The sequence below is a fragment of the Osmia lignaria genome, chromosome 12 (assembly GCF_051020975.1).
Source record: "Osmia lignaria lignaria isolate PbOS001 chromosome 12, iyOsmLign1, whole genome shotgun sequence".
NCBI lineage: Eukaryota > Metazoa > Arthropoda > Insecta > Hymenoptera > Megachilidae > Osmia > Osmia lignaria.
In genome coordinates, this window is record NC_135043.1 from 7,583,704 (window position 1) to 7,597,641 (window position 13,938).

Consider the following 13,938-nt stretch of genomic DNA (forward strand, 5'->3'; position numbering starts at 1 on the left):
TACCAAAATGGAAAGTAAGCATCTCTGAAGAGGATAGCTGACAAACGAGCAACCATATTCTCGATCGAGTCAAATAGACGTCATCCGAATTCGATTTACAGCCTTATCGACTGTATATCAGATAACTGGAACGCTCGCATCGTACCTTGCCGAGCCAGAATCAGTCAACAGAGTCGGCAGTCTCTTAACAGCGTTTGTTTCAAGTCTGTCGCACGTATCATTTCGGAAAAGTGAAAATCTCTGTACGCTTCCATTCTTGATTAAAATTTTCTCTTATCAAGTTGAGTGACATTTCACGAACGACCAAAAGATGGACCTTAAGGAGCAACCCTCTCGATCCATCAGTTCCAATTAAACGCCACCCTCGTCGTAGTGTGAAGGATAGATTTTTGGATCGATTAAAATTAATTGAAAAAGGTTTTGCTCAGCGAGTGGAAAAATGTACATATCACCTAGCATGAGTTTGATGGCGGCTGGTGTCGCTTCAGCGATCTGCATTTTGCTCTTTAGCAACGTCCTGAAGAGGTAAGTCGAATTTGTCTCGTTCGAAAGAGAAACTATTCGAAGACGATCAAAATATTGAATAAAGGGTTGAAAGTAGGTCGATCGAACAGCCTTGAATATTAATTTCGATCGATTTCCTTGCTCCCTAGACGCTCTGTTTAACGTTTGCTCCATTTACTACGGAACCAGTCGAGTTTCTTCGGTAGAAGAAAAAAAAAAATAGCTTCACTTTCGAGCCTTGAAGATATCACAGATAGTCGCTAATGGCGCGTGACGCAGCCAGACGCATGCTTCGTTTGTTTGTAATGCGCTTCAAACAGCCAATAGCTCTTCAGGCTGTTCTTAGACGCTGCTTATGTGTTAGAAGATCGTACAAATGTAATCGAGGTCGTAAAATTTAGAAATCGCGTTTAATCACCGTGACGATATAATCGGTCCGATTCCCGTTTTTACGTACCATTTTCTGCTGACAAAGCTGTAAATCTTGACTTTTAACTTAACCGGATAAGCTATCAATGGTTACATCGATAGTCCATTAATCTTAACTCTAGCAATTTAAAGCCGCTGCCATGTATTCATGATGTTAATATTTAATTTTCTACATTATTATTCTTTGCTTTGCTTGTAATTTACTTTGTTCCACGCTGAATTATTGATTTTTGTTTTTATAATGTAAATCTGAACGTTTTTAGAGTATTTTCGAGGTTATATCGACGCCATTTTGGTTTTTGTCTATAATCTGATTGGTCTGTCAAATAAACTAACTTAACCTGACCTAACCTAACCGTTATCCCGCTAAAATGGGCGCCATCTAGATGCATCGAAGCTCCAAAAAATAATTTACTTTCAGTAATTTTCAATAGGTATGTAAGAAGCGTATTACAGAAATGATCACTCTTTTTTTCTGATTTTACTATCTGATATCTATTGTATAATCAGCGTCAAGGTTTTACTAGATGCATTACTCTGCTGCTAAATTTATGAATAGAACTACGTCTGCGGGTGACGTGTGCATATTCATTAGGCTATTCAGTATGCTATCTTTTTGCTATCATCAAAAGGTGCAAAGTCCGTTAAGAAAAAGACGAAGAATAATTTCGAAATGTCCTTGATATCATCGTTCGTTTTTTTTCCCATGCTCTAATACCTCTCGCCACTTCCTCCGATTGTACGTTCGATTTTGAAACAGATTACACACTATTTTATGAATACAAATTGCAACCAACAATAATTAAGTGTATCTTTTATTTCTGTATCTGAAATGCTTATCAAAGCTGAAATTGAACTGAACAGTATTAATATTGCGATAGTAAGATAGCAAACTGAAAACTTAAACTTGAAAATTAACTTGTCCTCGATAAGCAGTATTTAAATGGGACTTAATAGAGATGTCCATTTTCACCAAAGCAGTTAACGTGATAAAGTGTGTCATATCACATATGGTTGAAATTTCACTATGGCAATCAGTAGAATTTTCTCTCTAATTACCAATAATTCACTTTTTTGATTCCACTTGAAAAATTCTAGTTTTTAATTTATTTAATTGTTATGGTGGATGTCGTTGCCAAACAATTGCATGCAATTTCAGAATACAACTGGCGTGAAAGTGTTAACGATCCCGACGGAATTCCTTCGTTTCTTTACAATATGAAACGAGGCTTTTCAGGTCCGTGGCCAAAGTAGTCCGGGCAAAGGCCTCAAGGAAGAATCTTTGGCCGTTATGACCCGCGAGCTATACGTGTACACTCGCGATCAAATCAGGCTTTCATAGGGAAAATGGCGATATAGGGAAAGCAAGAATTTTCAAAACCTTGATTTTGATGATATTGATGTTAAAAGTAATTTCTGAAAGAAAATAATACATTTTGGTACCTGGATAATTGGCCATTTGGCGGAGCCAGATCGAAATATGGGATTTGTGGGATAAAATTTTGAATTTAGAAAAAAATCAAGGCAAAATTTAACTCTCAGACGGTGGATTATTTAAACAGCAAAAATTTAAGTTTAATTTTAGATTCTATTCATACCGATTTTCTAAATTTTAAATTACTCTTTCAAACACGATTTTCCCAATATATGAAATTCCTTTTCAGTATTTTCTTAAACACTACACTATAACAACATTTCACAAAAATCAGATTCGATCATTCGATTAATATTCCTTCCGACAGTAAAAGTACGAAAGCAAATTGAGTTTCAAAATGATCTCGAAACAAAGTTGACTATTTTTGCGCCAGCCTGTATGCACATACTTGCATGGCTGTGTTTATAAACGAAGATGTTCGTACGCGTGCAAAATATGTACGTGTACGAGGAACTTTGGTATGCAGGGCTTGCTTTTATTTACTCCCTCTTGTTCTGACCAGTCTGACGAGTGTCGTTCGACATTCTCCTTTTTTCTTTGGCCACTGAGTAAATTACGTTTCGGTGATTTCCCTCGAACATGCCGGGACAACGAGAAATCAGGCAAACACGCGACACGAAACGAACGAAAAATACTCCTTCCAATATTATTTCTAACAACGCTATAACACTGAACTCGGAAACTCTTCTCTTCGATTATACTCTACAAGTTGAACAGAAAAACTGAAAACTCACCGATTTCCTAAACGGTACTCGAAGCGTTCGAAGGCAACACAGGTCTAACCGAAGTTACTCTAAGAAATGTCCTCTGTTTGTCGTCGTCGCTCATAATCAGCAAACTATACACTGTTTCAAACGATAAGCTCGATTGAACAAGTAGCTTTTGTTTTCGTTTCAACCAGTTATGTAGTAACGATAAGTTAATGGAATAGTTAATTTAATTATTATTTAGAACAAGTGATAATTTTAAATACTATTTTCTATGTCGAACGACTCGTACAAAGGATTCAAGCAAGTCATATCTTTTAACGAATTTTCACTCAAAATTCAGAATAGAAAATTTTAAATCAAGGAGGGCTATAGCTCCAAGAGATCCAGAAACCTTAATTTGATCCTTGCCAGCTTAAGAATTTTCCATACTAAATTTATGGGACTCTGGTCACATTTCACCCTCATGGTACAAGTTGGCACCTTGAAAAAGGACCAAGAACACAAGGAACTTAATCTCAGGACGACAGAGACAAATTGTAGAAGAAGAAAAATATTGGATAGGTGTTCCTCGAGCCACGACAAGTTGGCTAACATTCCAGTATTACGTTTATTTCGTAACAATGTTACGTATAGTTAATTTACCGGCGAAAACTTTCGAATGTGCTGCAGGGGGTGATACGCGATTGCGTTGTATCCAGACTTCGTTTTCAAGCTCGAACAGTTGCGAATAGATCGATATCGAGACACCCTTTCGTGTCTCAGGGTCTAACGAGCACGCATTGTTACGACGTAAGTCGTTAATTTCTTAACGAAGGTAAACCGCGACGACGAACCACAGAGCCACGTAGGAGTATTAACTTAGAGGGGAATTAAAATTCTAGGGAAAGGGGTGATAGTAGATCAGGTAATTCTGTGATGAAACTATCCCCGATCCGAGCCGATAATTAGTCGACACGAGCACTCGAAGCTTAACAATCAGGCACCAACCGATCGACCCCTATTGTACTTATACTGTTTCCACTCCAATTTTAAGGATTTATGCAATCAATAGGGTCCAAGAATAATCTTATTCGGTTAATTTTGCTCAATGTAGATAGACGCAAATATCTATTGATGATATTCGACATTTTTTAATAACTCAAACGTGTCGGCATTATTAGCAACCTTTGAACTATACAGCTGGGTCAGTCAAGACACGACTGCTCGATTATTAAACTTGGTGACATTGATTTTACCTGAACTCTGTCTAAAATTAGATGGTCGCTCGAGGTCGTGCAAGATCAACCCCGATATTAATGGTTTGCCACTTTGGTTTAAATTCGCTTCAATAATGTAATAAAAAGTATCGTGTCGCGACAATTTGGGGAACAGATGCATACGCGGAAAATGCGTCAAAGTATTATGAACGGAAGCGGGTATCTTTGGTACCGTTAATAATTACAGTGATTTGCATTCAATACATGTCGAACAGTCGTCAAGCTGGAATGATTCTATTACAGTATACATATATTATATAATAATACTGTAGAGATAAAAATATTTCAACTGCCAAACATTTCTATTCGCGCGACATGTACTATCACAGGACTATAATCTTGATTTTATTTAATTTTTCATCGGAGTCTTCGTTATGTTATTAAAGAGTCATACAGCTGTTAAGTCGTTACACTAGTCTAGAGAATATCGTGTATTCTGTGTAATTTAATTAAAAAAAAAAAATTGTTTCTTACCCTTTCAAAAATTGCATTCATTAATTTGAAATAAGGTGTAAGACATCAGAAGACCAACAACCTTGAAACAAAGCAATGAATCCATCCAAGCAGATTTGTAGAGTTCATTGGAATTCAGATTGTCAATCGCCTCGTCATTCTCTTAAACGTTTCCCGTATTACGCGGAGGAAGTGGAGAGTTGGGTAACTGTTTTCTTAACGCTCGAAAAATTTCAACGAACCGCTAGCAAAATGTACAACGATTCGCGTTGAATGTCGATCGGGTACGTAAAAGGCTCCACACTTGGTTCCTAATCCGAGCGTCGATCTTCCCGGTACGTTTTCGAATAAAAGTATCAGTGAAATAAAAAAAAACTGCAAACGTCTCGTCTGACCGACAAGAAGTTACTGAAGAACGCGAAGGAAATAAAAATGACTTGGAAGCCGATAGAACACCGGAGCATTCCTACCGTTAATTGCAAGATTCCATGCTGGTAATTATCACCTTGCCAACAGTAGGATCCATTTTCAGGACGGTAAGATTGCGTAATGAGACTGATATCGTGCCATTAACAATTTCGGTGCTTCTAATTACAGCTGTGAAGTGAGAAATACCGCAAGAAGTAATAACTAATAATCGTTCAAATTCGAATACCAATATTGGTATTTACACCAAAGTCTGCATTCTAAGTACCGTGTGTCGCCGACCTCCTGGATGGATCCTTCTTACCTAAAGATAGGAATACACGGAGAAGAAAAAGCCACTTGACAATGGAAAAAATTTCGAACTCCTTATTCCATTAATTTGGTGAAATACAAGGATCGCAATTCGACATCTTTCCGAATAGATGCACAGAGTCCTTCCAACTTCTAACGAAAGGAGCATTCACCTTCTTACATCACAATCCAAGGATCGGAATCAACATTCCATAGAAGGATTCCATTAAATCCTTTCGAAGAGTAGACAGGTATCGGACAGGTGTGTCCACGTGTAACCTCGGCACGCACGTGAGGTCAACGTCGGTTCGTGAATCGGTGGCAAGACCGGAAGCTTGTATGCGGCTCACGATTACTCATGCGTGGCTCGGTGCCTCGGTTCAACAGCATCGGCGACAGGAGAGAAGCCGAGAGTCCTAGTTCGCCAGGTGGGAAGAGGATAAGGCGAAAGGAAAAAGATGTCGTTGAAAGAATCGAACAGATCGGCATTGGGATGCACGAGCCGGGCCACCTGACGGGGTATCGTTAATGGCAAAACGTCGTTACACAATGGTCGACGTATCAAACCATATTAAACAATAGCGATGGGCAGCGTGTAGGGGGACCGGAAGCAGAGGAGGAACCGTACGGGGAGCCGAACAACGGCTCCCTCATTGTCGAGATGTTTCGTGTCGCGGATAGTCAGTTCGTCGGTGTGTTTTGCTTCTATCGCTATTGATTTCACTTTTTCTTTGATGGGAAATAACAGCGGACGCGATCGGGAATCTTTGTTCACCGCCGCAGTAGAATTATCCATATTTAGTCAGACGTAAGATTAAAATAGATCATTCAGGTGTTTCGAGATTCGATCAGCCTTTGATCACTGGTGTTCGTGATCAGAGATTGTTAGGTGTTAAATTATCGAGGATACAAAGGGATCCGTAGTGATTGGATTATTAATTATATTCGGGTGATTAGAACGCGAGAGGGTTCTCGGCTGCTTCATGAAACCCGGAGAAGCGAAGCGGCTGATCAAAATTTTCTTTCTGCGAACTATACTTTGTCGAAGGAAGCGAGAGAAACGGTAAGGAAAATAAGAAAGTAGGTACATACGCTTATGAAATAAAGCCCAGAACGGTGTGAAACTTAGAAAATTAAAATAATATGAAATACGTAGTTAAATGAAAATGAAGCTTCTCTCCATGGTCCGCCGTCTGAGGGTTAATTGAAAATTTATTAAATACATCTGCAATTCTTTATCTTAAAAGGAGCACAAAAATGAACTAACAACCGTGCGAACGCGCGGTACAATGGATAGAAAGTAAAAGCAACAAAACAACTTAAACGTGATAAAATTCAAATAAGATTCAAACGGTTAATCGTGAACACGCCCCTACTTTCTATCGATCGCAAAAAGATCGAGGTTAACGGTTTTCTATGATAGCGGCCAGCAGATTGCGAGGATCGCAACGATCGAACCTTGCTTTGAATCCAGATTCCTAATTTCATCGGTTCAACGAGCTCGCGATGTTAATTGCAAGTCGGGGAGGAAAAATGAACATGTTAAGAAGAACAAGGTAACCGTTAGAGTGGCGAAGAGTTGAACCGTTAAGATGTTTCTAAACTATTAATATTACCATGATGTTCGGGGTTAATGAGGTTGAATTGCAATTCACGTTCAGTAATTAGAAGATCGTTTACTTTAGCAAATAATTCAGAATTATGAAATTATGACTAAGCTGATTTGTAATTTTCTATCAATTATAATTTGCATTAGAAATTTCCTTAGATGACATAGGTTTTTCTTTAACCATCGGACATGGGATGGCGCAATAATTGCACGCATCGCGGTTATTGGGTCATTAAATTGCGGATAATCGTGATGGTCGTTAGCAGGTTAATTGCATAAACGAAACGCCAACGCGAAAAATCGAAGATTCATATACGTGTACACGCACTTTCAACTTTCACGTTTAATATTCCTCTGTCTATCGACGTTTCTGTCGTGGACCCCGACTGTAATTATTTAAAGTTCTTCCGTCGATTAATTTTATCGATTTCGAAGGATGAAGGAATACGAAACGACGCTACCTCTGCGAGTGCGTTTATTATGTAAGAGAGATAGAAGAAATTACACGACCGTTATGTAACTGGATTACAGCAGCACGTGGACTTATGAAACGTTGATAGGAACGCGTATGGAGAGAAGGAAGTGTTCGATAATGCAATCAGATTTCGTTTGATCTTTCATTTTATTTTTAACTCGATTGCTTGTTAAATTTAACAAAAATAGCATTTGGATTCTGATTAAAAACAAACCGAACGAGGAAATCAACAAAATAAGATAAAATACACGTGAATCGTGAATCGTGAATTTACGACAAAGATAATGGAAACACTGCGACGATGGAGATTCGAATGGAAAGCTAGACGGATCAATTTCCGCAGAAACGGGACTTTGCTGTACACGTCGAGCATTATTATTTATTGCGTATGTCCGAGACTTAATTGGATCGTTCTCACGACCTGAGACACGCGATCGTTCAAGTAATGTCTCGTTGTTTACGAAAACCAGCTGGAGAACACGACTGGCGTTAATTAAATTCGCGTCGCGGTTCGCTGAGCTCCGCTCATCGATGCAAACTCACGGCTAAGTTTGTCGAATAATTAATTTGTCGTCTAACAGCATCGTCGTTCGTAGAGATCGTTCGTCAACCTAAAGAGGTCCCAGTGATTTTTAATTAAATCCGTTTCTTCAGCATCGTTTCGCAACTTAAGATGAACAAATACCTTTCACGCGTATAATCTTCGCAGCTGTACCGATACGTGGGTATCTAAGGCATCATCGATGACACTAATCACAGGAGGAGGCATCCAGAGAAACCTACGGAGGATGTCGCAATCGGTAACCTACCAAAACCCTACGGGCTGACAGATAATCGATTGCGATACGAATCTTGGAAATTTTCCAATCTGACCAAGTGTGTAACTAGTACAAGATTTAGGTAAATCGTTGACAGAGATAAGGGTACAATTCACCTGTGTTATTGTAAATAGGTTTAAATGAATCGTGACATGATTAAATCTTAATGTATTAAGATGTGATACATAACATGTTGTTCGTGGAGAATACTAACGATTTGGTGGCAGGATTAACACCTTGAAATTTCATTCCGAGCAGAGACTATACTACGTCAAACCGTGTCAAACCATTGCGAACTATCAATAATCTAGCATGAAACCTTCGAAGGGCCTGAAATATTATTCTGGCAAGCTCATTCAATAGAATATATTCATCTGTACCATACCAAACCGTGTCAAACCATCGCAAACTGTTTAGTACCATCGACTAGAGTATATCTTAAAATTGAACTTCTAACCAAGCTACATCGCTTCTGCAAACTGTACCAAATCAAACTCGAGAGCGCAAAGCTCCATCAAGATCTCCCGAAAAAGTCAAAGCAATAAAACCTGATGCGATATCAAGCGTCTCGGAGCGAACCAGTGAAAGGTTGATGGTCCACGTAACAATCGCGTGGCGCTTTCGAAAATTACGTCACGTTGACGGCGCGATACCAAGCCACAGACATTCTCGATTTCGACCTATAACAACAGCGAGCCAAAGGATCTCTTGATCAATCCTCGCGCAGGGCTCGAGTCGTCCAAGTGGGTTCCAGTTCGGTTTTCCTACGGGCTACCTCGTTCGCGAAACGGCACCGTCGAAATCCAGTGAAAGTTCTCATTAATTGGCCTGTCCAGGGGTGCTCAAACGTTGTTTCAGCATCGAGGAAACAGGCCGTGGACGAGCCTGCCGACATCTCCTACCATCGAGAGGTTCGCATAAACGTCGAGTTTCCCCGCCAGCCAGACCACTGTCACTTTCGAACCGGCAGTCCGGTGCCAAGTAACGAGAACGGTCTACACGAAAATGGTTCACCGTACAAGTTGAAGGAAACATCGTAGAGTATATTGTTCGAAGAGTTTTTGATATCGTTCGTGAGGATCCTTGGGATTGACCCGATTTCGATTGATATTCCTACAACGTCCTGAAGAGGAAGTTCCTGAAGAGTTTCTCGAAGGACTTCAGAATTTTTCGAAGGAAGCAATCTGAGAATTTCTTTCAAGTTTCGTGACAAGTTCGGATATTGAGCGAAAGAATCTTGAAGTAATTGGAGAGAAGTAGAAGTAGATGGACGAGTAAGTGAACGAATGTGAGTGAAATGAACGAAGAATATGGAATCTCTGATGAATCAGTGAAATTAGAAACGTGATCAAATAATTCACCATTGTGAATAACGAAGAAGAGATCGTTAGAGAAAAATGCCATCGATGGAGCCACCATTTATGATCAAAGGATGCTGTAATCGATCTAGAATCGATCCTTGTAATACCAATAACTTATCTCGAAGACCGTGAACAGTAAACAGAGTAATAACATTGAAATTGCAGATAATTAAAAGTAATTATTTGCAGTTTAAAGAGCAAATTGAGAAATTAAAAAAAAAAACTAATGTTCTCCGTTTATGTACTTATTCGATGAATTAATGACTTAGGAATCATTATCGCATTTTTTCGATCATTCTCGCCGGGAGTTCTCGAGGGGAGAGTTGAAGTGAATGAAGCGGAAGTTGAAGGCGTCCAGAGCGAAAAAGGAAGCGAGATGTTGGCTTGCGTATCGAGCATCATCTCAACATTGCTGTTGGAAGGTGAGAAGGTGGTCCCGGGCCAGGAGAAGTATAACATGGCCACGTTTATGGTGCTCTTCTTGCTGATCACCATCGAAGTGGTCGTGGTGAAGGTGGTTACTTCCGACATGGAACGAGACGAGGACAGCCATTCCGGTTTGAGAGCTGCTGCCACTTTCTTCGATCGCGAGGATTGATCCTCGATCGCGTTGCATTCGAGGAGAAGGCTTAACATGGCGAACGTCGTAATCCTGTGGTTGTGGTGTAACTCGTGGTACCAGTGATTGGATTGTTTGTAAAAATATTTTATTTTAGCTCCGCTATTAGAAAATTATTATTTGTATCACTAGTGCTTGAAGCTTTTAAATAGTTATACGATTTAAAATGATACCTTTCGATTCTTTTATTAACGCAACAAGTAGATCACTGAAAGATTACTCTGGAAATCAATTATTTTATCGTTTCATAAACATCGTACAATATAAATTGTAATTTCAATAATAGACACATTTGTTATTCATCAAAAGAGATTTTAAATATTTTCCACCATAGCTGAACTTCATGAATAATTGAAATACAGTAACTCGGTCGTTTTCGTAACCTTTCCAAGAATAATCGAACGAGAGTGAAAATTCTATTACGAGGAGCCATTATGCACCATTAAACACACGACGAAAAGCAGAGAATAATCAAATAAACTATCGATCGTGCTAAAAGGACTCTCCTTTTAGATAGGTATATGAATGAAAATGTCTGGTACACTTGAAATCAAATGAGATCTCCCATTATGCCCTAGGTTTCCGTCCTTTCCCCTAGGCATCCAAGGGAAAAATGACAATCTAGCGAATGAAATCCCATATTGTATGTATAAGTCTATGTCACCCCATCACTTGCTTATAAAAGTTTACGCAGGAAGATTTGAATAAACATTTACTTTCATATTTCTTATTTTCAATTACATACTAAATTTTATAACATCTAGCAATTAAAACTTAAATTACCTTTCTTCTAAATTATTTTTATTATCAAAATTAAGATTGTGAGAATTCCAGTTTTCCCTACATCACCGTTTTCCTTAGGAAATTCTGATTTGATAGCGAGTGTACACGATAAACAATTTATCAGTCAAATTGACCGTATCGAAAGGGTTAAGTAACAACAGATATAATCTTTGAATTTCTGACCTAGTTACGATTTCTGTACGATAATCGTCGTCATCGGTTAAGCGTGAAAACATCCTAAGATAAAAAATTGCGTAAACGTAAATGGTGTTGGAGGAAAGCAAGCTGGATTTAATGCACAAGAAAGCATTTCGAAAGTGTATTTGTTTAAACCCGTTGTTGCGCAACAGCACGTAACATGTTACCAGTTACGCGTGCAATTCGCGAGGCGCGTAGCGTTTCGAGACAAGTTAATTGCAACAGAATGTAAACGTAATCGATTGTAGAGATTGATCGATCTTTGTGTAACCAGATATGTAACGTATACTCACGATCAAATAAGGTTTCCCTCAGACTCCTGTATATGTGGAACCCTTTCCCTAGATTGTCAGTTTCCCCAAGGATGCCTAAGGGGAAGGGTGAAAACTCGAGGCAACACCAATTTCCCTAAGGAAATCTGATTTGATCGCGAGTGTACCTATGACGTATTCGCAAAAGAATATGTAAACATTATCGTTCATTCGAAAATTACTGTTCAATAAAACGATTCCATTCGTTCAATGTGTACAAGTTTTTCTTATCAATCCTTGTTTTTTATTTATAAGAAGTCTAATTTTTAAAAGAATCTTAAGCTATATTAAATGTAAAAATTGTCTCAGTATTAATACTTTGATAATATTACAATTTCTCTTATGTCTGTATTAAAATAATGAATAATTAATGAAAAGATTCAGAAATCAATGTAACAAAATGAATAGTTAATCATCCACTGATATTCGATAACTAAGGAATAATAAATGACTGTATATAAAGGTCAAGAGGTTTATATGAATAATCAGTGATTCAATACTCTTGAAATAATAAATAATCCAGAATTATATTGTATTTTTCAGGAAGCCTGGAGGTTCGAAAGAGGAAAGACAGTTACCAGTGGATGACAATCGTTGTTCCTGTTGCCTGAGACCATTTTTATTAGGACGCGGTGTACGTTGCAACGATTGCGGTGGAAGATCCTGCAGGAAAAGCTGTTCTCGTTGGGACACCTCAGATAACGCCTGGCATTGTCTATTTTGCCATCAACAAAGGTTCCCACAAAGATACGATATTCCATTGCACAAGTTTGCACCGAGAGCTAGTTAATTCATTGAAACTAGTTCTTTTTAGAATCTTAACGAGCTTACACGCCGCGCGTTACTTAATCCTAGTCGTACGATGAATTGTTCTTTATTTTCTTAATGGAAAAATTCTAATTCGATAGACTCTGGTTGAAGAAGAACGGACTCGAGGATTACGGTGGACAGATCGACGAGGCGGATTTGGAAAGATACTTCAATACGGCAAAATCACAGGTTTACCTGACAGGTTTGTTTATTAATTTATTATAGATAAAAATAAAAGATTCGAGAAATTTTCCAAGTATGCAAATTAGCAATTCTTATGAAAATTTAGAATTTTAATTTGGGAGTCTGGAACTTGATAAAAAAAATGCCCCTGACTTTCTAAAGTCCTGACAAACATGATTGCCTTGTGAAAATAATTTGCTCCTTTGAAAACAATATTTATATTTCTATTATTTTATTTATACGACCGACGAAACGAATGAATGCTAAAAGATAAATGAAGTTTTCACACTTTATATTCGAAAACAAAATATGACATCACCATCTTTCCAAGAATCTCAAAGTACCTGGCGTGTACAAATATGTATGAATCATTCCGCACAATAGGCCATTATCTATTATAATCGTGCATTGAAGTAAAAATCACCTTGGTAACATTTATCAAGCAGAAAATAAAATTGTCGAAACAGAATCCATACAAGTTGGTTCGAAATTTTCAAATTAAAATATTCGATCAGACAAAATGGATTTGGCTATGAGGAAAGGTGCAATCACAGGACATCATCATTTTTTGGTGGGAAACCTGAGTTGATTGCGATTGTGCCTATATTTTAGTCTCGAACAAGTTAATCCCAAATTCTCAAATTAGAATCCGGATTAAAATGTTGAATGCAAATGAAAGTAGATCAAGCAGAGATTCCAAAAGCATCGATCATTTGGAACAACTTGGAGGGAACGAAGATGTTCCTGGTCGTGTCCTCGAGAAAATCGATTCGACATCCACGAGCCGCGATCCCTTATAAATAATGCAGTTTCAAAGACGAGGCAGGGTGGAGCATTCCTTCGTGTTCCTCGCTAATGCAGTCTCTCGGAAACAGATGCTCGAAAAAGGATTGTCCACGATCGTGGTGTGCACGGAATACGTTTCCAGGACGATACGCGGTCAATTGTTAGTCCATTAGAGAAAATTGATTTGCAGGTTGAATCGTATGGGCGCGGTGAACGATCGACGATGTGCATACAGAGAAAAGGATAGGATTAATTGCGACTTTGTTCTCAGAGACTCGAGCGACAAACGAAACGAACCTCCAATGAATTTCTGTAAATCGAAATACTGGGATGCTGCGAGTTTTGATATTTCGGGGTTTTATCGTTCGATGGTTTTGGGGTTCGAAGGTTGTATCATTCGGAGGCCCTATTATTCGAAAATTCTATGATTCGGAGATTCTATGATTGGAATGTACCATCAATTGAAGATACCATTATTCGA

The 13,938-nt window shown here is 38.5% G+C and overlaps 1 protein-coding gene across 8 annotated transcripts in view; it reads left to right on the forward strand.

Annotated features, from left to right (window-relative positions):
* The first annotated feature begins 192 nt into the window (after positions 1–192).
* The window catches only part of LOC117602933 (uncharacterized), a 39,337-nt gene continuing 25,591 nt past the window's right edge, over positions 193–13,938 (forward strand). For 2 of the 8 annotated variants that reach the window (XM_076691255.1, XM_034321528.2), the window contains exons 1-3: positions 194–525; positions 12,222–12,413; positions 12,587–12,690. In XM_076691255.1, the coding sequence (XP_076547370.1) occupies positions 440–525; positions 12,222–12,413; positions 12,587–12,690 (382 nt within the window). In that variant the 5' untranslated portion in view covers positions 194–439. Of the gene's footprint in view, positions 526–6,349; positions 6,568–12,221; positions 12,414–12,586; positions 12,691–13,938 lie in introns of those variants that run through there. The other 6 variants (XM_034321522.2, XM_034321525.2, XM_034321526.2 and 3 more) reach the window with 4 other exon arrangements.